Source organism: Myotis nattereri (genome assembly GCF_964212035.1).
Source record: "Myotis nattereri genome assembly, chromosome: 20".
Lineage (NCBI taxonomy): Eukaryota > Metazoa > Chordata > Mammalia > Chiroptera > Vespertilionidae > Myotis > Myotis nattereri.
In genome coordinates this window covers 15,484,647-15,511,534 of record NC_138096.1, presented here as the reverse complement: position 1 = coordinate 15,511,534, position 26,888 = coordinate 15,484,647, and the positions used below count along the sequence as shown (strand labels likewise).

General features: G+C 53.9%; 1 protein-coding gene across 1 annotated transcript in view; it reads right to left on the bottom strand.

Moving 5' to 3' along the window:
- PARP1 (poly(ADP-ribose) polymerase 1) overlaps nucleotides 1–26,888 on the bottom strand; it is a 35,293-nt gene that overhangs the window by 7,637 nt on the left and 768 nt on the right. Inside the window, exons 2-15 of the mRNA XM_081114454.1 lie at nucleotides 22,234–22,399; nucleotides 19,988–20,103; nucleotides 18,081–18,295; nucleotides 17,398–17,488; nucleotides 16,128–16,244; nucleotides 15,286–15,462; nucleotides 11,027–11,174; nucleotides 9,904–10,044; nucleotides 8,797–9,039; nucleotides 8,472–8,540; nucleotides 8,126–8,258; nucleotides 5,577–5,772; nucleotides 3,512–3,640; nucleotides 1,225–1,308 (exon numbers count right to left, since the gene is read on the bottom strand). Of these exons, the coding sequence (XP_080970580.1) occupies nucleotides 1,225–1,308; nucleotides 3,512–3,640; nucleotides 5,577–5,772; nucleotides 8,126–8,258; nucleotides 8,472–8,540; nucleotides 8,797–9,039; nucleotides 9,904–10,044; nucleotides 11,027–11,174; nucleotides 15,286–15,462; nucleotides 16,128–16,244; nucleotides 17,398–17,488; nucleotides 18,081–18,295; nucleotides 19,988–20,103; nucleotides 22,234–22,399 (2,025 nt within the window). The remainder of the gene's footprint in view (nucleotides 1–1,224; nucleotides 1,309–3,511; nucleotides 3,641–5,576; nucleotides 5,773–8,125; nucleotides 8,259–8,471; nucleotides 8,541–8,796; nucleotides 9,040–9,903; nucleotides 10,045–11,026; nucleotides 11,175–15,285; nucleotides 15,463–16,127; nucleotides 16,245–17,397; nucleotides 17,489–18,080; nucleotides 18,296–19,987; nucleotides 20,104–22,233; nucleotides 22,400–26,888) is intronic.

Below are 26,888 nucleotides of genomic sequence, written 5' to 3'. Positions count from 1 at the left end.
CCCGTGCGGGGCTGGGCTTCTCCTCCAGAAGGTGGTGCGGTGGGTCCGAGGGTCCTGGTGAGCGCAGAGCCTGCCTGCTGGCGTCACAGCCCCGCAGCGCGGGACCTCCAGCCTCAAGCCCTGAGGCTCAGCACACAGCCTCCCACAGGCTTCATCTGTACAGGAGCCGTGGAGGTACAGACCCGCGGTGGGAACTGTGGTGTCTAGGTGGTGGGCTCATGGGAATTGCTGTAAAATCCTTTCAACCTTCTGTATGCTCTGAAAACTTTCCATAACGAAATAAAAGGGAAAAATCCCTTTGCGATAAAATTCAGCCTGTCCTCCTTCACCCACTGAACGTCACCTTAAGACCGGGATTTACTTTCGGGAGGTGCCGGTTCCCCGGCACAGAGGGCCGCGGTCCCCTTTCTGCCACAGCAGCAATTAGTGCCCCGGATGCACAAGCAGCTGGAGGAGCTGGACATGGGGTCCTGCACCTTGGCAGACACCGAGGTGGACCAAGGATGCCCGGGGGGCAGCAAGCTGGCATCCTGCAGGCCTGAGGCCAGTCTGCTTCTCACAGGGACATCGGCGTCTCTAGGTCGTAAACCTTCGGTCTGCAGCCATGTGCCTGCTCTGTGCAGTGGGTAGGTACACCGTCCCAGCTGGTGGGGACACTGCTTGAGACCAGCTCTATGGGATTTAACTGCTACATGTCAGGGCCTCTACCCCAGCTCCAGCCAGAAAGCATTTGCCTGGCCCCACTGCCTGTGTGCTTTTCTACTCTCACAAGCCAAGCCTGCCCACCCCCCCATTCCCTCCTCCCCATAAGTGGAACCCCCAGAGCACTCACTGCTTGAAGGATCTGTGGAGGGGGGGAGGGGATATGAATGAAAGTAAGACATTACTTAGCTCTCTACTTGATAACCTCCTAGTAACTGCAAAAGAAATTCAGCCCAATTCTCAAGTATTTTATGAAGCAGGAGAACCAAATTCCTCATCAAGTTTACAGGAAGTTTACCACCTAGCTCATCCTGGAAACACTGCTAATTCATTGGTTCTGTGATCATCTTTCGCAGGAGCACTTGTCAAACTGAAAAAAAATCTCCATCATCACGAACTGTGGCCAGTACACCCACTGACCTTGAGTAAACGTACCGCGCACCCCGAGACCAGCGGCTGGCCGGGGGCTGGCCCAGGAGAGCCACTGGCAGCTGGACAGAGCCGGGCTGGCCCCTCGCTTACCTGCTGGACCTCACTGAGGATCGAGTAGGCGGCCTGGATCTGCCTTTTGCTCAGCTTCCCCAAGGGCATCTTCTGAAGGTCGATCTGAGGAGACAGGGGATCCCCCTTGAAAGGCAGGCTCCGTGCAGCATGGCGCTGGGCGAGGGGACGGGTCACCTTCCCAGGCCTCCTGGGCCCTGACGGACGCACCCAGAGCTGCCCATCTTCCTGGGAGATGCAGGCACCCAACTCCGCAGACTTTGCAGTCCGACCCCCACTCAGGGGCCGAGAGTCTATGAGAAGATTCTCGCTACTCATGTGTCAGGGAGAAGCTAGCCAGGCTCCCCACCCTGTGTTAGAGGTGAAAGAGCCACACACTTCGGGAAGACGCAGCGCATTCCCAGCTGATTCCCGGGAGGACGAGGGAGCCACGGCAGTTCCCGGGAGGAAAACGACTACAAAGCGACTGTTCAGAGCGGCTCCCGAACATACGCATTTACAGCAGGTCGCCAGCGTCTCTCCGCATCAGCCACAACGGGGCCAACGTTCATTCGCGCTGACGACACTGCTACTGCGCACACCCCCCGGGAGCACCACCACGAGAGGGAGAAGCTGACGTGGACAACGGCAGACCTGCAGCCAGAAGGCCTGGTCCCCAGCTACCAGTTGTGCACCCACTGTTCAGCCTTGGGCTCCTGTTTGTAAACGGGGCCCATATCCACCGTGAGTGACCTGCCTGGACTGCTCACCGGCCCCCCCACATCTGTGCGCAGGGGACCCCACTCTGTATCCTCAGACACTGTCTCTGGGCTATTCCCAACGGGTCCTCTGTTCCAGGGCCCAGACCCCACCTCACCCATCTCTGCATCCCGGCACCTGCAGGGCCCGGGACACAGATGGAGCCAACAAGCACCCGAGACATGGAACCACTGTGGGGAGTAAATGAAACAAGCCACGGACGTGATCACAGTTCACCGGGGGCCAGCGGGGCCGGCGTCTAATGGCTACCAGCCCCGGCGTACGTGTGTCGCTGCACCCGCAGTGCTGCCGATCCTGAGGGGCCTGGCTGGTGGGGACAGTTAAGTAATTGGAGCTAAAAACTCCGGGGAAGAAGGTGGATAATCTGCTTTGAACCAAGGAGATGTGATAAAAGCCGATCTTTAGCATGAAGTACAAAGTGGTTCTGAAAGCAATTCTAAAGGAGGAACTCAGTAGACGTCCTGACCCAGGGCAGCGTGACCGGAGCCGAGAGCAGGCTCCCCAAGCGGTGCATTTCAATGTTTATTTTAAAAAGACCATTCTCTCTAATCTGCACCCTCAAAACACACACACACACAGGCCCCAGGAACAAGAGGCGGAGTCAGCACCAGCCGCCCCCACGCCTGGCAAGCAGACTCGAGGCACAGCCCTGCTGGGCAGCGGCTCCGGCAGCTCAGCTTTGGGAGGAACTGCGAGTGGGAGATGCCTGGGGCCCAGGAGCCGCCCCTGCAGCACAAGGAGGCTTCCGGGCGTAGCGGGGCTCTGGGTGTAGCATCCTCCGTCCCCTGGCACCACTCTGCTCTGGGCTCAGAATTCACCTCCTCACAGGGAGCACCAGCTGCCCCTCCTGGGCATAAAGCTCCCAGGGTTGTTACCATGTTCACTATCCACCCGGTTACCCGACCCCACGGGAACCTGCCAGGCAAGGGGCGGGCACCCTCCTCTCCACCTCTCACAGGCTGCTTCTAGCCTGTTCCAGGCAGGCCCAGCCCTTTTCCTCCTGCAAAACTAGTTGCTCATCTGAGTGAAAAACAGTATCATGGTGTTTCTGTAAATCACAGAAAAACCAGAGTACAGGAAGCTGGGAATGACATGTGGGACAGTCCACCCGGGACCGAGAGAGGGGCTCAACCCTCCCCCCATCCCAGCCCCTCACTCAGCCTGGGCCCAACCTCTTCCTCAAACAGCTGGAATGAATTTCATCTGCGAGCAAGAGTCAGAAGCTCCCTGCACTTTTGTCAACAGTGACCACAGCAGCTCTTCTACTGGAGTGGGCTGCGCCCTGGACTGCCTGCTTGCTGGGCCACAGGGAAGATGCTCCTGACGCTACCATGGCAACAAGGAGGAGCAAAGTGCAGGGGGACCAGGAACCCAGGGGACACTCTCCAACACACGTCTGCAAGCACCCAGGCCTCAGTACACCTCCTCTACCTCAGGCTTAAGAACAGGCAGAGATGCCGAATCCAGTAAGAGCTACTGAGCGCGTCACCAGCTCAGCACTCCACTGCCCCCGGCAAAGGCTCACAGACCGGACCCTCAGTGCACGCACCTCATATTCCACCATGGCTTTCTTCATGCTTTCCACATCGAAGATCATCTTGATGAGGTTCTGCACCGGCTTGGGGAGCTTGGACTTGGTTCCAGGGTTCACTGTCAGTTTCTTCACCGCCTCTTCATCCTTTGGGGGAACAGGTATGTTACAGAGGAGAAGACAATCAGTAAGAGACCCCATTAAACCAAAGTGGTGGTGGTGTTTGGGCAGCAGGTAGAGTACCCAGGACGATGCCACCAGCAAAAGGGCTAGGCATCCATCCACAGGGCTTGGGCGGCAGCTACCAGGAAGGGTGTGAGTCTGCAGAGGGATCGGACACTTCCAGGGCACCCCCAAGTCCTCTGGACTGCCCCATATTCTTACCCAGCTGGCACTGCAGCCTCACACTCCCCTTACCCCCTCACCCCTTCCTGCTCACTGTCTCCTGCCCTTGGGCTGCTGGTGTCCCGCATGGGAATCTCTTCAGTGCCCACTTGTGCCCGACCCAGAAGAGCTTGGCAGCTAGGAGGGCACACCCTGGATCGAGGGACCTCCTTGGACCAGTGGACAGATGCTCCCCCACTTCTCTTGCTCCGCCTCATCCCAGGGCCAACTACGTGAGTGATTAAGTCTATACAGCTTTCTCCATCCCAATGCCTCAAGCCAGGCAGCCTGACAGTGCTCAGTGCATCCACTTTAGCCACCCGCCCCCCAAACCCCACCCCTCCTGATAAACTAAGCATGAGGCTCGGCCCCACTTCCTGACCACCCAGCTAAGCCAAGACCACACTGTAATGGAAATGCCTGAGCTTTTCTTACTTTTGAACCACATGAGGGCAGGGCCTATGCTGTTCATCTGCTTACATGTGCTTCAGGGAAGGGAACTGGCATTGGGCACGGCTGGGCTGACCCCAGATGCAGACAGAAATCTGTGCCATGCTGTGCTCACGGCTGTTGGGGATGTACTTTTTTTTTTTTTTTTTTTTGATGTACTCTTAACATGGAAACACCCAGCTTCTGGTTCCAACCTCACCGAGGAACAAACTGTTAACGTGTCAAAAAGCCTCTGGCCCTGGCTGGTTTGGCACAGTGGACAGTGTGTCGGCCTGTGGACTGAAGGGTCCCAGGTTCGATTTTAGTCAAGGGCATATGACCAGTTGCGGGCCAATCCCCAGTGCAGGAGGCAGCCGATCAGTGATTTTCTGTCATCACTGATGTTCCTCTCTCCCTCCTCCTTCCCTCACCCTTCCTTGCTGAAATCAATAAAAATATATTACAAAATAAATGAATAAATGCCCATACTCTACAACTCAGGAACTCCACCTCCATGGTAATAATCAGAGGCATGGGTATTTATGTCTATCAGCACTGCTCTATCAAATACCTGCAACTAACCTAAACCCCAATCGGGGGAGGCACATTATATTGTTTGGTAAATTATGAATCACGGCCACCCACAGGATGGGATTCTATACGGCCTGAAGAAATGACTCTGTAGATCAGCTTAATACAGTAGTCACTAGTTTTGAAATGCGGCCAGTCTGAGATGTACAGTAAGGGTTAAAAATACACCAGATTTCAAAGGAAAAAACAGCAAAACCTCTCCACCTCACACTTCATGGTGAGGAGCCCACCCATGAAGGGCCCTGGGTCTTACTGAATGCTTTTCCTGGTCTGTTATGACGATCATGTGGCTTGTAGCCTCTATTCTATTCACGTGTATTACACTGATTTTCGTGTGGTGAACCAACCTTGCATTCCTCGGATAAATTCCTTCTGTGCTGCTAGACTGCTAGCATTCTGTTGAGGGCTTTGCACCTAGACTCACAGTGATACTGGTCATCAGTTTTCCTGTGATGTCTCTATCTGGCTTTGGTATCGGGGTGACACTGGCCTCATAATGAGTTGGGAGTGTCCTTCCCATTCTGTTCTTTGGAAGAGTTTGTGAAGGACTTGTATTAATCCTTTAAACATTTGGTAGCATTCACCAGTGATGCCATCCGATTCGTGGAATGTTTTTAAAAGCGTATGGTAACCCTTCCCTTTTACAAAGACTAGATGGCGTGAGAGTATTACGCGTTACCTGGCCATAGTCGATCTCCAGGGGGTAGAACTTCTTCGGATACTTGGTGAAGTTCTCGGAGTGCCAGGCATTCCCGGTTTTCTCTTCATACAGTTTCATAAAGTGCTCAACGGCATCCTCCTTGGACGGCATCTGCTCCAGCTTGTTACTGCCGATCACCGTGCCCACGCGGCCCCAGGACCTGAATATCCAGTACCTACGGGGGCAGCAAGGGCGGGAGAGGAGCAGCAATTACAAATCTGTGGGTCAGCTGGTCACATCGCTGGAGGAGGTTCCCTTCCCGGACAGTCCACTGGGTGAGAAGGAACTCAAACACCCTAAAATGACGAGTGACAGCGGAACGAAGGGAACTGACATTACAATAAAGAACATTTATTTTACTTTTACTGAATTGACGGTTATAGCAAGTTTAAATAAAAAAAAAACCGCCTTTCAAATTGCCTATAAAAAGTGCCGAAAGAAACGCAGCAAGTGTCATTTAGAAGTCACGTGTTTAGATGCAGCCACTAACGACACAGCCTGAAGACAACATGGAACTTGGTTCGGCTCAGACGCTGAGGCGATGAAATGGCAGGCGTGGGAAAGTGGCATACAGGGCTAGCCACCGTCAGACCCAGGCTACCACCTGCTTCCACCTCGGTTTAGGGCACACACCATGGGTACCCTCTAGCTCCCGTGTTGCCTAGCTTTGGCTAAGTTAAGTTTTCTTAGTGGAAGTAATGGATAAGTTAAGTTTTACATCACTGTAAATATAAATATATTAGAAACCCAAATATAAAACTTGTATGCGTTTTACAGTAAAGCCAGAGTTCAAAGGCTCGGCCAGTGTGGCTCAGTAGTTAAGCATCAACTTATGAACTTATGGTTCAATTCCCAGTCAGGGCACATGCCTGGGTTGCAGGCTCGATCCCCAGTGTGGGGCGTGCAGGAGGCAGCTGATCAATGATTCTCTCTCATCACTGATGTTTCTATCTCTCTCTCCCTCTCCCCTCGTCTCTGAAATCAATAAAAATATATTTTTAAAAAAGAAAGATAATTTGGGGCTTCCTGTTTTCCTGGGCTGTTGCCCCAAAGCATATAAATGTATTCTATTTGGTTCTTTCGCCTGGAAATGTGTGGAAGACACCGCACTGACCTATCCTGAGAAACATTTTCTGACCCTAAGAACCCACACAACGCTTTCACTCTACAGCCCAGTACATCCAGGCTCCCAGGAAACGCACACATCCACAACCACCTTTAGAATTTCTGGTTGGTGGTGGGAAATGTTACTCTCATTGCCTGTCCTTTAACAGACCACGACTATTTCTACAAAAAGCCTACTCCTCCTCCTGCGGGACAATATACATCTAGCTTTCGAAGGTGTATTTCTACGAGCAAGAAACCATTTTTGACTTTCAAATCTCTGGCCAGAGTAGGTAATGAACTGAATGACAGTTGAGGTGTATTTCTTTAGGAAATGTTCAGTAGCCAACCAAGTACTTTGTATTCTTTATGGTCACCTCTGACGTTCACGTTTTATTTTATTTATTTTTTTAAAACATATCTTACTCATTTTTTACAGAGAGGAAGGGAGAGGGATAGAGAGTTAGAAACATTGATGAGAGAGAAACATCAATCAGCTGCCTCCTGCACACCCCCTACTGGGGATGTGCTTGCAACCAAGGTACATGCCCTTGACCGGAATCGAACCCGGGTCCCTTCATTCCGCAGGCCGACGCTCTATCCACTGAGCCAAACCGGCCAGGGCATGACGTTCACGTTTTAAATGCAGGGTCGGTGAAAGGTGAAGAGGTGGGAGGAACTAAGCTTACACACGGAGCCAGCAGGGTTTAGCTGCAGCGGCACTGGCTTTTCCTTTCCTGGGCTCCCCACCATGGGGTTGCCTTCCCACCAGGAAACCTTTGCATCTCCTGGAGTTACAGTGAGTAAATGGTTTCCATGAGCTAAAACAGTTTAACACATGAAAGTAATTTTTAAAGTATTTTCACCGTGAGAATTCAATGAGTTCCTTCCACACAACGTTCCACCCACACACAGCCCCACTCCACGCTGGCTGTAATAGGGAGACCGACCAGTGGTGTGGACGCAGAAAGCAGCCCAGCCCCTCAGCACCCCAGAACTGGCCCTCGCCTTGTTCTATCAGGTTTAAAAAATAACAGCAAAAAAGGCAAATGTAAACATCTTTAGTAACCAGAGTTTGAAGTAAAATTTAGAAGTTCAGTTCTTGCCGAACTTTACTTGCTGCAGAAGTTTAGAAACACGAGTGAGGGTATGAGAAACTAGAATCTTCAAGGGAATGTAAGAAAGGAGTTGGGAGATTATGTGACCCCCCCTAAGATGGCCCGCCTGGACCCAGGAGAGCCAGGCTGTCAGGACAGGGGGCGTCCTTCCTCTCTCACCGAAAGCCTCACTACACCCCACGCTCTTTGTGAGGGGACAGAGGCCCAGGCACTGAGAACACGCGGGTCCGGAGGCTGACGGCACAGCAGAGCGGGCCCACCCTCTGCTGGAGCACAGCTCCCCGAACACCCCGCCCCAGAGCACACCTGCTTCCTTTGTCGTCCTCCAGGAGCTGCAGCTTGTAATAGGAGTTGGTTCCTTTAACAATGTCCACCAGGCCCAGCGTGGCGCTGAAGACCTTCCCGCCTTTCTCCAGGACGTGCGCAGAGCGTTCCAGACCTGCCAGGAGGCAGGGCCCTTAGCTCCTCCTCCAGGAGGGGCCAGGGTGCTCGGGGGTAAGCGTCTGCACAGAGTCCACACCTGCTTGAACACCCTAGCGCCACCCCTGGAGGTTCCCCACAAGCGTGCGTGCTCTCAGGACAGGGTGGTGGTGGTGGGAGCCCGAGGGCAAAGGCGGGCCCCACTCTGCTCCCATCAGCCCTGTTTGCTTACCAGAATCAGGATCAACAGCAGCCCCTCCTTTAAGAGTTAATTTCACTGTCTTTTCAGATTTGTTGTTTCCTTGGAAGGGGAGAGAGAAATGTGAACATTAAATTAAAAGTAAATTTAAAAACAAAACAAAAAACAGTAAATTTAAAAGGGGAAGCAGGACAAGTGGGTCATTTCCACTTGTATCATATGCCAACACGGGACCCGTGCGCCTTCCACCACCCAGGCCGTCTCAGGGGCACATGCAGACGGAGACAGACCGTGACCTAGGACCCAACGGGCCACTGGCATCCCTGGCTCAGTCCCCAGAGGGCAGCTCAGGCCTCACCTTCCTCTTTGACGGGGGCTTTGCTCTTTTTGGAGACCGCAGCCCCCGACTTTGCTTTTGGGGCCACGACTTCGACAGGCTCCTCCTTCACCGCGGCGCCCCAGGGGGACAAGAGGTGGGCTGAGACCAGCTCCTGGAAGCTCTTGGTTGAGGCAGCAACATCCTGGAGGAAATCCTCAGACACCACTCGAATGTTGCCCTCTTTTACTTCCTCCATCTTTTTATTCATCTTTTCCACCTCCTCTGTTCAAATCAGGAGGAAAAAGGAAGAATAAACAAGTTTAAAACTGATGTCAAATCTCAAATTTCTAGAGTCATACTTACTCCCAGACCCTCATCACCCACAGCTCGCCTGTCCTCCCAGCCTCGTGCTCTGGGGCTATTTCCACAACTGCCTTTCCCAGCAACACCCCTTCTCTACAGCATGATGCGCTAATGCCTCTAGACCAGCCGTGGGCAAACTACAGCCCGTTTGAAATGAATAAAACTAAAAAGACCGTACCCTTTTATGTAATGATGTTTACTTTGAATTTATATTAGTTCACACAAACACTCCATCCATGCTTTTGTTCTGGCCTCCGGTCCAGTTTAAGAACCCATTGTGGCCCTCGAGTCAAAAAGTTTGCCCACCCCTGCTCTAGACCATTCTACAGAATGAGAAGTTAGTAACATTCACAGAAAAAGGACCCGGAAGGCAGTATGTTTGGAAAATGCTGCATGCTGTCTCTCTGACTCAGAGACTTATTACAGTGGTTGTCAGTGTAATAATGCTGCAAAGAAACCGATTTACCTTTGTTTAACTGCATTTCCCAAATGTACTTCAGCTGCAAACTTTTGTTTTGGCAGCAAACCTACTAACCCCTGTGGCAGAGCGCCGGGTGACAGGAGTCGGAACAGCAGCCTCAGTCCTTAGCGGGAGCAGAAGGGCCTGAACCCGCTCCAGTCGGAGCAGCGGCACCAGGTGCACACGCTGGCCGCCCTTCCTGAGAGCAGAGCAACCTGCTGTCCGCGACACGCTGCGTGCCCTCAGCCCGCCCCCATTCAACCCTCAGCACGATCCCCAAAGGCAGAGCGCGCCGTCTCGGGCTGCAATGAGGCTGCACTCACTCTTGGTGCTGATGCACAGCGAGGCCTTGTTGGCCGTCCCCGTCAGCTTCCCCCCGAGTTTCTCGACGGTGGCCTTCACTTCGTCCTTGTTCCGGGAGAGCTTCCCGAGAGCCAGGATCTTCATGTTGGACAGCGGCTTATCTGGGACGGAGAACAGAGCCGTGAGGCAGGGCTGCTATTCAGGAGGGGGCGGGGGCAGGAAGCCAGCAGCACGCTCTCAGGAAGAAGCCTCTCAGGAGCAGGCTGCAGGGCCCCTGGACAGCCCCGGCGTCTCCCGAGGGAAGTCTACGCAAACGGAAGTAAAGGCACCAGGAAAGCAGGACAGCCAGCCAAGTGCCGCCTGAGACCCTGCACTCATCCCTGGGCAGAGGCTGGACTTGGGAGCCCCGGGGACCAGGGACAGGAAGCCGGCAGAGGATGGGAAGCAGAGAGGTAGGTTGCGTGAACGCCCAATTACTTTTATTCTTCTTCTCCCATTTACAACCAAACTGCAATTTCTTATGCAATACTTAGTAATTGACCCCATTAAAAAACTGGACAAGTCCATGACAACGCAAAGCTTCGTTCACAACGACTGGAGACAACTGATTCCGGGGAAAGCACTTGGCCTGGCCAGAGAGCCCTGCACGGGGTGCGCCACGGCTGATGGGGGGGCAGTGCTGGCGACATCCTGGACAGGAGGTGCCGCAGGGAAAAGTCCTGCCAGCCCTCGTGTCCCTGAGTACACAAAGGCAGCGGGGCTTTCTCCCGAGAAAAACACAAACTGATCTCACTGCTCGCTGCTGGTGCGAGCATCTCTCACTAACGCTGACCAGCACACAGGGGCCTCTGCGTGCACAGGAGCCCAGCGTCACGGCAGCTCTGGATGCCTGGTGGGTGCAGGGCTGCTGGAGGCAGGACAGCGAGACCGGAGATGCTCTGTCGTAGTTGGGCAGGGTAGGCCATTCCAGATAAGGCTATCTGCCTGGCCTCCCTGCTCCTGCTGGGTGCGGGGGGGAGGAGGGGCACCCAAGATAGGGCTTCCTCATAGGACCAGCAACAGTGAACAGAGAGAGACAGCCTGTTCCCCCAAAGAACAGGACCTCAGCCCCCCACCCCCATGCCCCCCGCCCTGGAGCTCTACCTGGTGGGGCAGAAGAGTTCACAGTAGTGGGCGCCGAGGCTGTGGAAGGCGGCGGTGCTGCTGCCACTGGGGCACTGGTCTCAGGGGGGAATATACGGTCCTGCTTTTTGACCTTCAGTTTCTTGAGGTAAGGGATTTCTCGGAATTCCTGAGGAATTTAAGTTTCAGTTAAGAAGCCAGTTCTCCTTGAAATAATCACCTGATAGAGCCAAGATCATTTCTGTTGTCCAGATAAAAAAAAATCTTTTTATAATCCTATATAATAAAAGAGAAAGATGCAAATTGACTGTCCCTCCACAATAACCACCACCCAATCAGGAGTGAGTATGCAAATTAACCCAACAAAGATGGCAGGCCTAAGCCGTCAGTAGGACATCCCCTGAGGGCGGTTCCCAGCCTGTGAGAGGGTACAGGCTGGGCTAAGGGACCCCACTCCCAGTGCATGAATTTCGTGCAACGGGCCCCTAATAAATAATAATATTAAGGCCCTGGCTGGTTTGGCTCAGTGGATAGAGCATCGGCCTTCGGAATGAAGGGTCGCAGGTTCGATTCTAGTGAAGGGCACATGCCAGGGTTGTGGGCTTGAACACCAGAGTGGGGCGTGCAGGAGGCAGCCAAGCAGTGATTCTCATTCATCATTGATGTTTCTCTCTCTCGCCCCCTTCCATTCTGAAATCAATAAAAATATATTTTAAAAAAAGAATAACATTAAGAAAATGTGAGGCTTTTAGTATGAAGTAATTATTACAGATATGGTAGTTATTTCTAGCACCCAGAGAGATTGACTCTGGAGGGGAACAACTTGAGAATGAAGCCTGGAGTTGGTAGTCTGGGTTCAACAGTGGTTCACAGATGGCAAACTCAATTCTGTTAGAGCTTGTACTGTGGAAGTGGTAAAAAATGCTTTAAAAAACAAGTTTGCTATCCGTGAACCACTGTTGAACCCAGACTACCACCCCCAGGCCTCCTTCTCAAGTTTTTCTCCTCCAGAGTCAATCTCTCTGGGTTCACATGCCCATCCCATGACGAAAAGCCCCCAAAGACTGCACACACTGGGAGAGATCACGCAGATGGAAATCAGGGCAATTCCCTACACTCCTTAGAAAAAACACACAGCAGAGAGCCCAGGCACGGTCAATGTTCAATGCAGATTCTAGCATCAACATAGTTATCTTCATCCCATGCGATCTACAATGGGCTGTGCTGAGTGGTCACAACATCAAATACAGTAGGTCCCCACTTAGCCATGTTGTTTTTGAAATATTTTTATTGATTTCAGAGAGAAAGGGAAAGGGAGAGAGAGATAGAAACATCAATGATGAGAGCAAATCATGGAATCATTGACTGGCTGCCTCCTGCACATCCCCTACTGGGGATCAAGCCTGCAACCTGGGCGTGTGCTCTGCCGGGAAATCAAACTGCAACCCCCTGGGTTCACACTCCAGGGTCTAGCTGCAGTTTTTGAAGTTTTAAAGCTCACACCATATGAATAATCCCTTTGTCCAGCCTCGCCTCACTGTATACGCTACCTGCCCACTAGTCATTTAATAGCCATTCCAGTTATGGGGTCGAGTGTCATGATATCGCAGTGCTGTGTTTAAAGTCATCCTTATTTTACTTAACATGTATAGGGCTTGGCATTATCCACGGTCTTAGTCATCCACTGGGCCTATGCCCTGCAGATAAGGGGGGCTACTGTACGTGAAGTTCAGGGAACACTATAGATCTTACGCACCTAAGTCTTCATCCAATCAAGAAGCAGCCCTCCCTACTGTAACCACGTTCACTGAACGCCTGCTGGATGAAAGAGGCAACAGCCTCATTCCCAACATATGCCGAGCACCTATCGTGTCACATGTCACAGTGAGGCTAAAGAGACAGTTTCTGCCCTTGGGGAAGTTCCACCAAGGCAAGCGGTAACCCAGGAGCCAAGTTCTAGCCAGCGGCGTGCTCTGGGGCTGCAAGACGAGGAATGCTGGAAGGGTCCTCAGAGGCAGTGACCGCACAGCAGCCTCTAACAGGGCTAAGCAAAGGCATGAGACTGACTTACCGTGGTTGCTGGGAACCATGGGTAGTTAGCTCCCTGTGGCTGGAAGTGCAAAGGATTAGAGGTTTGTGTGTACACAGGGGTAGTGAGAGTGGTATGTAAGGAGGAAAGGGTGGCAGAAAAGGGCCACAGAAGGCCAACACAGCCAGATCACGAAGGGCTTTGGGTAGGGCTGGGAGTTCCAAGTTAAGGAGCCGACCTTGACTCTGTGGGCCAAGACCCTGGGGACAGCAGAGGGACTACATGAAGTCTACAAATCCACGAACTTGCATGGACAACAAGCAAGCTGTGGACCTGAGAAAACTGCCTCACACATACAGATACCTTTTAAAAAATATATTTTTATTGATTTTAGAGAGGGGAAGGGAGAAAGAGAGAAACATCGATTGGCTGCCTCCCGCATGCCTCCTACCAGGGATCAAGCCTGCAACCCTGGCATGTGCCCTGAAGGGGAATCAAACTGGGGACCTCTTAGTACATGGGGTGATGCTCAACCAATTGAGCCACATTGGTCAGGGTTGCAGATACCCTTTTAAAATACTCCTTTAAAAATATAGGTAGAGGCTAGTCCTGGCTGGGTGGCTTGGATGGAGTGCTGTCCAATACATTAAAAGGTTGTGGGCTTGATTCCCGGTCAGGGCATAAGTAGGAGGCAACTGATGGATGTTTCTCCGCAGCCCCCCCCCCCCCCCCGCCGGCCTAAAAAAATCAATAAACGTATCCTTGGGAAAAAAGTATATATTCACATGTATATATATGCTGTGCAATCTAAGCAACCGTCCAACCAGTAGCTACGATGCGCAATGACCACCAGGGGGCAGGTGCTCAATGCAGGAGCTGCTGAGAGACAGCAACTTTGCAGAGTGCCCTCTCGCACTCCGGGGCCCCTCAGGGGATGTCGGACTGCTGGTTTCAGCTGATCCCCACAGGCCAGCCCGAGGGACCCTCCACACACACCCCACGGATGCCCTTCGAGCCCCGGCACTGCCCCAGGTGCGGCCAGCCAGGGAGGGACCACAGGAGGTCGGCTACAGGGCGTGTCTGGCCAGTCTCGCCCACGTCCGCCCCGCTGGCCACCTTCTAATTAATTTACTTTCAAGGTGCACAAATCCATGCACCAGGCCTCTGGTTAATACATAAAGCACAAAATAGTTCACGTTACTTACTTTATTATTTTCTCAAAGATAAAAGGAATACAAATACCACACAAGGGCCCGTTACACCTGCATATTCAGAAAAACTGAAAATACTAGTATTTCTATAGGAACTGAGGAATCACTGTAAGACATTAAGGGTGCGGGAGGCAACAAGACCAAATTTGCTGAGTGATCCTCAAGAAAACGTACAGAGAAAGGACTGAGAGGGAGGGAGTAAATTATGGTCGCGGGCAGAGGAGGCCGGAAACGAATGAGCCCGGGCAGGAGGGCCGGCGGAACCATGGAGTCCTGTTCCAGATGCTGGGTTAGCAGTGCCCATGGGGCACTCAAGTCCCAACGACCAAGTGCTTCCTACAGAGCACCATTCCAATGCTCGCCCCCCCAGAAGTATGCACAGGGAGAGATAACTGGATGATCAAACCCCAAATCCTAGTTAGTGGCGTCCCACCTCTGCCCCAGGCAGCTGGGTGCCAGCTCAACCTGAGTTTGAGGACACAGGTGGAGTCCTTCCAGCAGCCAAGCCCCCAAAGATCCTGTCAACACCCCCCCAACCCCGTCCACAATTCCAAATGAGGTTCCTCAATTGAGATTTTGCACCTGAGAATTCAACATGTAGTTCCATTATAAGAGGTCAAAATAGAAGATAACTGAACCCTGGAGCCAGTTCCCCCTTTAGCATAAAAGCAAAAAAAATATTCTTAAGAAAAAGTCTCCTGACATAAAGGCAGGAATGATCCACTTACTCGCCATCTGTCCCCTGAGCTTAGAGCAGTGCCTGGCACTGAGTAAGCACTTGCTGAGCAGGAACAGAAATGATCCAGTCTGCCAGCAGGAGGACTTTACTCCGATTGGACAAACCTGCACTCCAGCACGAAGTGCTGTGGTTCTACATTTGTGAAGTTTTTAAACCATGGAGCCAATAATATAATTTTATATTCTAATTATGAGGATGGATCAGCTGTAAGAAGTCTGCAGAATGCTGCCCTGCCGGCGTGGCAGCTTGGAGTGAGGGGACCATGTTTTTCTGGCGACAGACCCCAGGGCCCCCCACTTACCTTTGGAGTCACCCACTCCTTCCGGCTGGGCGTCTGGGTCCTAACCATACACTTGGTCCAGGCAGTGATGTCCCCCGTGCAGTAGTAGGCGTCACTCTTGAAGACCAGCTGGCCCGAGCACGCCTCGCAGGGCAGGAGGGCACCGAACACGATGCCGTCAGCCACGCGGTCCAAGATCTGCCAGTGGAGACGCGTGTCAGAGACAAAGGAGGGGCTACAGAGTGACGTTCCCCGCGTGAAATGAAGACTCTGCACAAACTGCACTCACCAACGCAGAAGAGGGCTGGCCCCCAGGCTCACTAACTGCCCACCCCCTGGCCGGCTGGTTGACAGGTGGAGCTTAGATTTTTGTACTTTTAAGTCCATGCACGTTCCTGCAGTTCCCACTGCCCTCGGGGATTTAGACGTAAAGGGAGAGCCAGAGCACCCACTGCTTCTGCACAGAACAGTGCCCCCTCTCCCCAGAGACGGCAGGGCAGGCCTGCTGGGGAGGCTGGTCTCACGAGGTGGTGGTCCTGCTCCCTCCACAGCCTCACAGCCCGGGCAGTTCGGGCAGAAGGCAGCAGAGGGCTCCTCAGGCCAGTGTGGCGTGAATATACAAGGCCAGAGGCCCCGTCAGTCCTCACCCAAATCCTAACCACGGGCTGCCTTGGGGAGGAGCCCGCCCCTCCCTGCCCCTGGGAAATGGTGACCACGACGATATGATGATGACCATGCAACACAACCACGGACTGTCACTCGCCCAGTAATACCGGCAGGCGTTCAACCGAGGGCCTCCCACCGTCCGAGAGGACAGTCACTCCACAGTCCCACACGGCTCACGTAACACAAGGGCAGCTCACCGCCGACTCCCCGGAGGGCACTTGCTGCTTGTTGAAGATGAGCAGCTCTTTCAGGTCATTGGTCGAGCACGCTTTCTTGAGCTCATCCTTGGTGTTCCAGATCAGGTCGTTCTGGGCCTGAGGACAAGACCCAGCCGCTGAGAGACCAGCTCTTCAGAGAGAGAAACCCACCACCAGGGGATCCCATTGGCCTTGCTCGTCTCCAACCACATGCTAACTGAGCTGCACCCCAACGTCAGTCTCAGCAACAGGGAAGTGTGCGCCCAGTGCCTCCTGTGGACGCCAAGGCAAGCCCAGAGCGCAGCCTCTCACCACCTGGGAAGGTGGGGAGGAGACCACGGGGGGGACGCGGGGCGGGGGGGGCTGCTGTCCGGGAACCAGGGTCCCTGGAATCGGCCCCCCAGAAACCAACACCGGAGACTCAGGAAGGAGCCTGGAAGCTCCCAGGGTTGTCAGCCCGACATCCGGCGCAGGGAGGCGGGCGTGGCCGGCCCCCCAATCTGAGAGTGCACGGGGAGGGGGTGTCCAACCACCTATTTCCTCAGTGCCAACAGCACCGCCACTCTACTGCAGCCAGCTGTGGGCCACAGCAAACGTTTTTTACGAAGGGCAACCACACCACATTGTCCTTCTGCTCCAACAACTGGAACAAGATGAGAAATTGCTTCTAATGCTCACACCACAGGGAAAAACTGAGTGCTTATGTACGAGAGCCAAGCAGATGGTTTCTCATGGAAACCGGGTTCCTGAGAGAGACGGCGTGTTCTCCCCTAGATCCCCGACAGCTGGCATTTTCTGATTAGTTATCTGTACTTCGCTTCAATGCATGTGTAACCAACAGTGATGACTCTCTGGTCAGTGACCACTGATTGGACGGGTAGTCCTCCTTCCACTATGCTGACTTCTCTTCCTTTTTCTTTTAAACAAGAGAGCTTCATCTGATGTACTGTGTGGCTGAAGCAGGAATCTGCCAGCTCAGTGAGGCCGGTGCCTGGGGCCTGACTCAGCTCCTGCCTGAGCCTGGGTGCTGGTCTGGCACCTGGAGCCCAAGGGGAGTTCTCCTCAAATAGGAACTATCCCTTTGGGAGGAAGGAAGGAAGCCACGGGGGGGTGGGGGTGGGGGTGGGGGGGAACCAGCCCTTTTAACAGCAGCTATCCACTTGGGAATTCCTAAAGGTCTGGGTAAGGGACACGCACACCTCCTTGAGCTCTCTTCCCAGAGCGAGGGAAGAACTGGGCAGAATGGCCAAGGACACAGCTCAGAACTCACCTTGAGAGCCTTTTCAAGCTTGTCTTTCTCTTTCTTAGGTTTCTTCTTGGGCACTTGGTCTAGCCCATCAACCTCGTCGCCTTTCCTCTTTCTGAAAGAGACACAGAATGTAAGAGAGAACCAGAGCCACGAGAACGCAGACATCCAATGACATATCTTGTTATCTCAACTCTTCTCTGCAGGCCCAGCTGGCCGCCTCTCAGGGAGTGTTTGCATGGACTTCATCCCCTTCAGAACATACTCAGTTGCCAAGGAGCAATCGCGGGGTTGCTCCAGAGCCTCAGGGCAACCCCGTACGGAGGCACTGCCCATCCTAATGTTAGCACCATATGACACCTGTGCCATTCCAAACCTTAAACCAGGGAACTGCTCCCCTCCCAACTCATTAAAAACCTGTGACGATCCTCCCAGCACCATTTCTCAGGGACACCCAGGCACAAAGGAACATGTCCACAGGAGGCCACGGGGACAGGAAACTGGGTCACGCAGGGGCCCCAGGATCAGACACCAGGAGCACCCTACGGCCCTTCCTGCGCTGAGCCGTCACCGCCCCTCAGTCGGCACCCGGGCTTTCTCAAGGTTAGCCGGGGGACACACAGGACTGGTATGCACCTGTGGGAGCTCTGGGCCTCCACCAAGCCCCTCACTGAACCCCCACCCCCTCCCCTGGGCCCTCCACCCACACTTCGCTCTTGACTCCCGGGAGCTGCTTCTCCAGCGCTTCCTTATCCTCGGGAGCCAGCAGGCTGAAGCCCTTGAGCAGGCTCGCACTGTATTCGGGCCGGAAGCCCAGCTCCTCCCTGTGCTCAACAAAGCACTCTGGGTGGTACCAGCGGTCAATCATGCCCAGCTGGGGCTTCTCCGGGTCCAGCATCTTCTTGGACAGGCGCACCTGGCCCTACAGGAGAAACCACATGTGGGGCTGAGACGAGGGCGGCCGGGCGACACAGGACCGGGCGACCAAGCCAGCCCCTGCCCCAGCCAGCGAGGCCTCAGGCCGCCTCAAGGGCCACGTGCGGCCTGCTGGGGGTCCTGGCACTGTTATCCCACCAGTGACTGTGTTACCCTCAAGCCCCTGCTCCCCCATTTTAAACGGACTCAACTTCAACTAGTTATCTATTTGCCCGGGCAAGTCAAGGACGGGGTAACTGTCAACCCTGAGAAAGACACCTACTGAGAAGGGCCCCTGGTGGTAACTAGGCTCCAGTTAAAACAGAGCAAAACAGGGCCCAGCAGCGCTTTCTACAGAAGGGCCTCTCACGCCAACTGCACTGCAGGGAGAGGCCTGCACTGTTTCCGCCACCTGAGTCAGCCCCCATAAAGGAGTTCCTGGAATCTTATTTCATCTTCCCCATCCAGAGCTGCATAGCTCTGGCCAATCAGAGTGGCTCTATTTGGACTAATCAGGACAGTGCCTCTGGACCAATCAGAGAATCTGGAGTCCTCATTTGCATGAGGATGGAACACCTTGGAACCACCCCGGACCAGGGGCGGGGATTTCTGCCCACATAAGCCATCTCCGCTCTGGCTAGGAGACCCCCCCTCCCCAGGATGGGACTGCATTTCCCTAGTGTGAGTCACAGCTGTGCTCTAGCACCACCACTGAGACTATCTGCACGGAATGAAGTCTCCTTCTTCACCGCACCCCAAACTGGAGGTTCCTGTACCGCAGACGGGGCAGCGCCAAGGACCCCACCCGCACCCGGACGCTACACTGCAGGCCCAAGAGCCTGAGGCAGGCCTCCAGTCCCAGCAGGGGTTTCCTGGCCGCCCCCCCCTCCCCCCACTCCCCTTCCTCCTGTTGACCTAGTCCTTCCATCCTGCCAGCTTCACAATTCCAGGCCTGACACTCCTAGGAGAGTTCCATGACCATGAGCCCCAGACCCGGGCAACACAGCTGAGGGGTGCTGACACTTTGCAGAACTCCACTTCAGGGCAAGCATCACTCCACACACACAACTCCTCACATTCCCCTCAGAACCTAAACTTTTGCCTCAAATTTGTAGTGACTGAAGGAAGCTGGAGATCTTTTAATAATGTCATGATTTTCCTTTCTAAAGCCCACTGCCCATCTCCAAATTTCTGGCACAGCACTCCAAGGAGCAAAAACCTCAAACTAATCAAACGGAATTGTCCAGGTGGCGTCCCCAGTCGGCTGTCTTTCTTCAGGGACAACTGGGAGGAAAGGGTGGTTAATGAAGTTGCTCTGATGAAGTCGAAGAAACCTGGAGGCTCGCACCAGGGAACAAACTCACTCCTTAAACTTAATGCTCCCATAAAACAGACCCACAGCCTTCTCGGCCACTGCCAAACCCAGAAGAGACCCCTCATGTAAACCCTTTAACTCCCCCTCCCCCCAAAACCTGATCTTCTAAAAGTGGATACAGTTACAGACATGGGGCTGGACCCGGAGTAATTAGGGCCAGGCCGGACTGGAAGTCACCGTAACCGCCTGCCTGTTAAGATCTTCCCTTTATTTTTAAGCAGGAGCGCTGAGCGAGCACTCACAGCCCGTACTTCTCTCTCCCTTTGGGAGATCCAGCGACACCCCGTGGAAGGACCCCGAGCCAGGACTGGAGCCAGGCCTCACCTTGTCGATCCTCTCCAGGCAGCCCTTGCAGGTGCTCCGGTTGGACTTGGCGTACTCGGCCGCAAAGTCGCCCAGCGTCTTCTCCGGCTTGCCGCCCGCTCCGCCTTGGCCTTTGCCTGAAGAATCAAACACAGCCACGCTCAGCTCACAGCCGCGTCCCGGCCTCCCCGCCACACCCCTGGGGCTCTTCCACGAGGACACGGACGTTCTGGGTGGCTGCAGTCGGCCCGTTTCCTCTACGCCACTTCTAACCACTGTGGCTGGTGAACACAGCTTCTTTTCGGGCAATAAAATAAAATCTTTCTCAGACAGGCTCTTGGAAACAGCTCCATGTTAGCTGGTGGCCGTCTCACCTTCCACCTCTCTCCACTTCCTCTGGCATCCCCCACCCCCCCCACTGTTGGAGATGCAGCAAGTGCTGCCAGAACAAGTGAAACTCACAAGAACACGGTAACTATGGTGACCACTACCTTGTTTACCTCTGGCTATAAAATAAAGGCTCAGTTTTCGCCTGGGTCTCTCTCTGTGGCCTCAGCCAGGCACAGGAGATCCCCCTAGACCCAGCTCATTCTCTTTGTCTGTCATTTCTTCGTACTTCACCACCCTCACTCAGGCTTGCGGGACCCTTGGCTGAGCTGGCTGGGCACACTTTTCAACCAGTGGTGCTGGGATAATTGGACATCCACATGCAAAACACTGAGCAAGACAGACTTCATACCCACTGCGGAAATTAACTCAAAATGGACCACAGACTTAAATGTCATGTGTAACACAAAACCATAGAACTCATGACAACAGAGGAGAAACTCTAGCAGAGCTCGGGTATGATGATGACTTTTTAGATACAGTACCAGACACAATCCATGGAAGACATTGTAGAGAATGAGAAAGACAAGCTACAGACCGGGAAAAATGTATTTTCAAGCACAGTTATTTAAAATATACAAAGAGCTCTTAAAACTCAAAACAAACAAAAAATGGGGAAAATATCTGAACAGCCTTCTTACTACAAATTAAAACAAGACACTACTACACACCTATTAGAAAGGTCAAAATACAAAACACCGACAACACCAAACGCTGGCGGAGATGTGGAGCCACAGAAATTGTCACTCGTTGCTGATGGAAATTCTAAAAATGCTACGGCCATCTGAGAGATTGGCAGCTTCTCACAAACTAAACACACAACCTAGAAATCACGTTCCTCAATATTTACCCAAACAAGCTGAAAAACTTAGGTCCACATAAAACCTTCATATGAGGGTGCAAATAAACTCATAAAAACTCAAAAACCAACAAAAACCCTACATGTTTATACTTATTAATAACTGCCCAAACTTGGAAGCAACCAAGATGTCCTTCAGTATAAATAAACTAGTTACCAGTATGGATATATTACTACATCTAGATAAGAGAATATTATTCAGCATTAAAAAGAAATGAGCTAAAAGAAAGAAAAATGAGCTATCAGACCATGAAGAGACCGGCCAGAGTGGCTCAGTGGGATGAGTGTTGTCCTGTGCGCCGAAAGGTTGTCGGTTTGGTTCCGAGTCGGGGCACATCCCTGGGTTGTGGCCCCAGTCGAGGCGCATACGGAAGGCAACCTGTCTGTTTCTCTCTCACTCTGATGTCTCCCTCTCCCCCTCTCTCTAAGCATGTACTCGGGAGAGGATTAACAACCGCCACCCGGAAAAGGCAGGCAGGAACCTTAAATGCATACTGACGTGAAGTAAGCCAATCTGGGAAGCTCCCTGTGATTCCAACTGTAGGACCTCCTGAGCAAAGAGAGCCACGGAGACAGTATGATCAGTGCTGGCCAGAGGGTAGGGGAGAGGAAAGACGAACAGAGGAAGCGCAGAGGACTTAGGGCAGTGAGAAATACTCTGTTATAAGGATAGATACAGGCCATTGTGCACTGTCCACAGACTGTCCACCACGAGCGAATGCGACCGGAACTATGGAGGGTGCTGACGATGGGGAGGCCAGGCTTCTGTGGGTCGGGAGGAATACGGGAACTCTCTACTTTTTCTGTTTCATTTTGCTATGAACCTAAAACTGCTCTACAAAGTGAAGTCTATTAAAACAACAACTTCTAAAGACCACAGTTCCAGCATCGGTCCTGCAGCAGGCCGCGGTTCTCTGCGGGCACGGGTGAGAAAGGAGGGCGGAGCTCCTCTGGGAAAGGCCCCGGAAGCTCTGGGTTGGGAGTCCCAGGCGCGGCCTCCCCGGTGTGTGTGTGTGCGGACCTGCCACTCCTCCGGCCTCTGCCGTCTTCTTCACTTTCTGCTGGTCGTCCCAGCGGAGCTCCGAGAAGCCGTCCACCTCGACATCAGGCTGCCAGATGGAGTGGCCGACCTTCCAGAAGCAGGAGAAGTGGTACCAGTGCGGAACCTTGCCGTCGAACATGGGCGACTGGAAGGAGAATCAGAGGGGAAAGGACAGTTAGTTGGCCTCCGAGCAGCCTCGAGCCCAACCCTCAGCACGAAACCGATCGCGCCCGGGTTTCCTGATCTGTGAACCCGGGCAGCCTTGCCCGTGCCCCCCACGGCCCCGGGAGGGTGCCAACGCACGGGAAACAGCAGCAGCGCATTCCGCACGGCTCTTCAGGCTCCTCCCCAACAGCCGAGAGCTGCTGCCGGCCGAGCCGCGCCCAGACGCGGGACCCTGTGGGAATGGTGGCATTCTGTACAGGACCGTGCCCATGTACCTGTGCAGCCACGCCGCGTCCCAGCGACACGCTCCACCTCTGAGCACAGGAACACGCACACAAGACGCGTGTCCATGTCCTGGCTCTGCGGGGTCTGCCCAGGAGCCAGGCCGGACTCCGAGGGCCTGCGCGGCCCCAAAAGGGCCCGGAAGAGCCGCTGCAGTTAGAGTGACAAGGAGCTGGGCCAGTGATGGCGAACCTTTTGAGCTCAGCGTGTCAGCATTTTGGAAAACCCTACCTTAACTCTGGTGCGTGTCACATACAGAAATTTTTTGATCTTTGCAACCACAGTAAAACAAAGACTTATATTTTTGATATTTATTTTATATATTTAAATGCCGTTTAACAAAGAAAAATCAACCAAAAAAAATGAGTTCGAGTGTCCCCTCTGACACGCGTGTCATAGGTTCGCCATCACTGAGCTAGGCCCAGGCAACAGCAAGGCGGAGAGGATGTGTCAGAAAAGGAGCAGCCACAGAGATGGGAATGGAATGAATTAACTTCCATGGGGGGGTGGGGGGGGGGGGAGAGAATGGATCAGGGGAGCAGGCCAGCCAGGGCCGACAACAGAACTCCTGGGCTTGTCACCACCTTCGGGAAGAACCATTTCCCGCCGCAGGAACTGGGAAGTCGGGCCCCGCGGGAAAGGGGGTCACCTCTCCTGGAGGCTCTTCCTGGAGGCTCTCCTTCCTGGAAGCCTCACAGTTGGGTTGGTACCGTCAGTGCCACAGTGCCAGGCACTCCCAGCCTCACAGAGCGCGGTGACAGTGCCCGGCAGAGTGCACAAACACTGGCATTTATCTGGCCTGGCACACTCAACTGCGTCTGGGTGGACACCAGCACCCCCACTGGTCCCAGGGGAGGTGGTGCCCACAGGGCAGGTCTGGCACCACGGTTCTTTCCTCTATGAGGCTGGGTGGGAAGAGCTACTTAAAAATACACCCCGGTCTGACAAAGCAAGGGAGCCCGCAAGCACCTGCTGCTGCAGACGAACCGAAGGCCAAATGTCACGCAGATGAAATAGAGACATTAAGAGCTTTAAAAGTAAATACCACAGAGAACTTTAGGATGGAGTGTGGGGACAGCGGAAATACTGTGAAGAGCAGTGGCAGGGTCTCCCAACTAGCCCTCGCCTCCTATGGGAGTGGCCCCTTTCCAGATTTAATAGATTAAAACGGAAGGTTAGGGCTGGGCAGTGAGGGGCCTCTTTCCAGACTTAACAGATTAAAATGGAAGGTGGAGGTGGGCACATCAAGGACTTCTCAGCATCAGTCTGGTTTACAGCAACGTCAGCTGATTCCTCGGCCCAGAGCTCACCCCGTCCGATGCAGGGAAACGGCACTTTCTGCTCCAGCCGTGGCACCTTGCCTACCCCTCCTGTGCGATGTCCACGCAGGGGAGGACCGCGCGCAGTGGCTTTGCCCCACACTGGAACCCGTGCCTGCGCCCCATCTTCTAGGCTCGGCCAGGGCCTCATCCTGCCCTTTAACCTTGGTCTGGGTGCTGTGGCCCCCGCGTGGGTGACTGGGCCCCATCTCCCTCAAGAGGAAGAATCTTTGACCAAAGGAAAGCCTCACCCAGACCTTAGGACTGAGAATGACCGGACAGGAAGTGAGCTGGACCAAGGTCACGGACGGTGGCTATCACTCCACTCGGCAGCCGCATGGCTCTCACCAGTGGCAGAATCTTTGTGTGCGGAGCACCGATCCCAGACCAGGGTCCTCGCCTGGCCACTCCACTGCCCACCCACTCCAGAGAGCAATGGGTGGAGCGGGCCCTAACCCCACAGGACAGATAAATTACTCACCACCGCCTCCTCCCAGCCCAGCCCCTCACGGCTGCCTCCGGGCACACCAGCTGAAGTATCAGGTATTTGATACTCCCAGAACACCCTCCCATACAAATGCAAAAGAGGCTTTTAAGTACAAGAGCCCGAAGAATGGCTTCTTTCTTCCTGCCCCCACCCCCGACCACCAGTCAGCCCAGAGGACCAACTTGACATTTGGAATTAAAACTCCACTCCCTCATTACAATTAGGGACGAACACACTTACTTTTAATAACAAAGGCTCCTTCACAATCAAGTTCACCCACGGAGCCATCCTCCAGGCAGAGCTGCCCTGCCTCAAGGGCTTGCCCAGCACACCGGCTCACTGAGGTCTCCTGTCTGCACTCAACCAGGCCGAGTCCTCTCTCCCTGCCTGGTGAAGCCTAGTGTCCCTTCTCAGAATAACATTTAAAAATGCAGCCCTGGCTGGTTTGGCTCAGTGGATAGAGCGTCGGCATGTGGACTGAAGGGTCCCAGGTTCAATTCCAATCAAGGGCACAGTCCTGGGTCGTGGGCTTGACCCCTAGTGTGGGGCATGCAGGAGGCAGCTGATCAATGATTCTCTCATCATTGAGGTTTCTATTCCCCCCACCTGTGAAATCAATAAAAATATATTTAAAATAATAAAATAAAATAAAAATGCAAGCACAGAAGACAGATTCACACATGGGACCCAATGCACTGAAAGAGTTACCAAGACATTGGAAAAGCTTACTGGACCGTGGTAACCATTGCGCCCCCACAGGAATAACTACTGTTATCTTGAGGCAGTGAGAAGGGTAAATTCTCAGAGAAATCCCCACAGATGTAAAGCGATGTGAAAAGATCTGTAATCACCAACTGTGACAATAGCCACAGGCGCTGCTAGCACGCCTTCCTGGCTGTGCTCCTAGCGGGAGGAAGTGACGACTCCATCTAGCTCAGTGGTTCTCAACCTTGGCTGCACATTAGAATCACCTGGGAATCTTCCTAAAATCCTGATTTCTGGGCCTCATCCTCCGGAAATTCTGTTTCTTTGTTGTGGGGTGGGGCCACAACGTTAGTCACAAAGAAACAGAATTTCCGGAGGATGAGGCCAAGAAATCAGGATTTTAGGAAGATTCCCAGGTGATTCTAATGTGCAGCCAAGGTTGAGAACCACGGACCTAGAGGCTGAGGATGCAGATGCAAATCTGTTCTCCTCTAAACTCACAGACCTTCCGCCCAGACAGGAGCCCCAGCGTCGAGGAGACCTTAGGATCAGCGCCCGTGCATCAGGAAAAGCTCAGCTGCTCAGTGGGGATGCGGCTCCTCTGACGGCAGGTCTGCCGCTCCACCCTCAGCGGCCAGCCACTCTGGGAACAGGACCCCGGACCAGCCCCGCTGGGCACACATGCCCGGGCAAAGCGCCATCAAGGGCACCCACCCCTGACACTGTGCACCATCACCTTCCTTTTATCCACACTGGCTCTTCGTGCCCCTGGGAGCCAGCGCAGTGCGTAGAACAGCGGTTCTCAACCTGTGGGTCGCGACCCCTTTGGGGGGTCGAACGACCCTTTCACAGGGGTCGCCTAAGACCACTGGAAAACACATATATAACTACATATTGTTTTTGTGGTTAATCACTATGCTTTCATTATGTTCAATTTGTAACAATGAAATTGGGGGTCACCACAACATGAGGAACTGTATTAAAGGGTCGCCGCATTAGGAAGGTTGAGAACCACTGGCCTAGAACCTACCAGGTGCTCGGCCAGTTTAAGTGATTAGGTGCTGTCAGGTGCGGAGCTGGGGAAGCCCCGAGGACACCCCAGTCATGAGATGAGATAACCTAACTCCTCACACCCACTCCCCCCGCGCCCCCAGCACTAAAGACCCACCGAGGACCCTGCGGCCACTCCACATACCAGGCCTCACTAGGGAATGAACCCAGGTCCCCTGGACCCCGGGCCCCGCGCAGGGAGGGAAACCGGGTTCCCTGGACCCCGAGCCCCGCGCAGGGAGGGAACCCAGGTCCCCTGGACCCCGAGCCCCGCGCAGGGAGGGAAACCGGGTTCCCTGGACCCCGAGCCCCGCGCAGGTAGGGAAACCAGGTTCCCTGGACCCCGAGCCCCGCGCAGGTAGGGAAACCGGGTTCTCTGGACCCTGAGCCCCGCGCAGAGCCTCCAGGCAGCTTTATGTTGAGGTGGGGAGACAGGGGGGGCGAGAACCACGACCACCTGCGCAAAACGGAAGCGGGAGGAGGCAGGAACCCCTGGGGGGCCTGCAGACACCACCTCGGAGCCCTCCCACCCCATGGGCGTCCTCGAAGCCCCAGGGAACCCGGGAAGGGGGATCCCCAATCTGCCAAGAAGTCCCCAGGAGGAACCCTGAGGCCACGCTTACTCA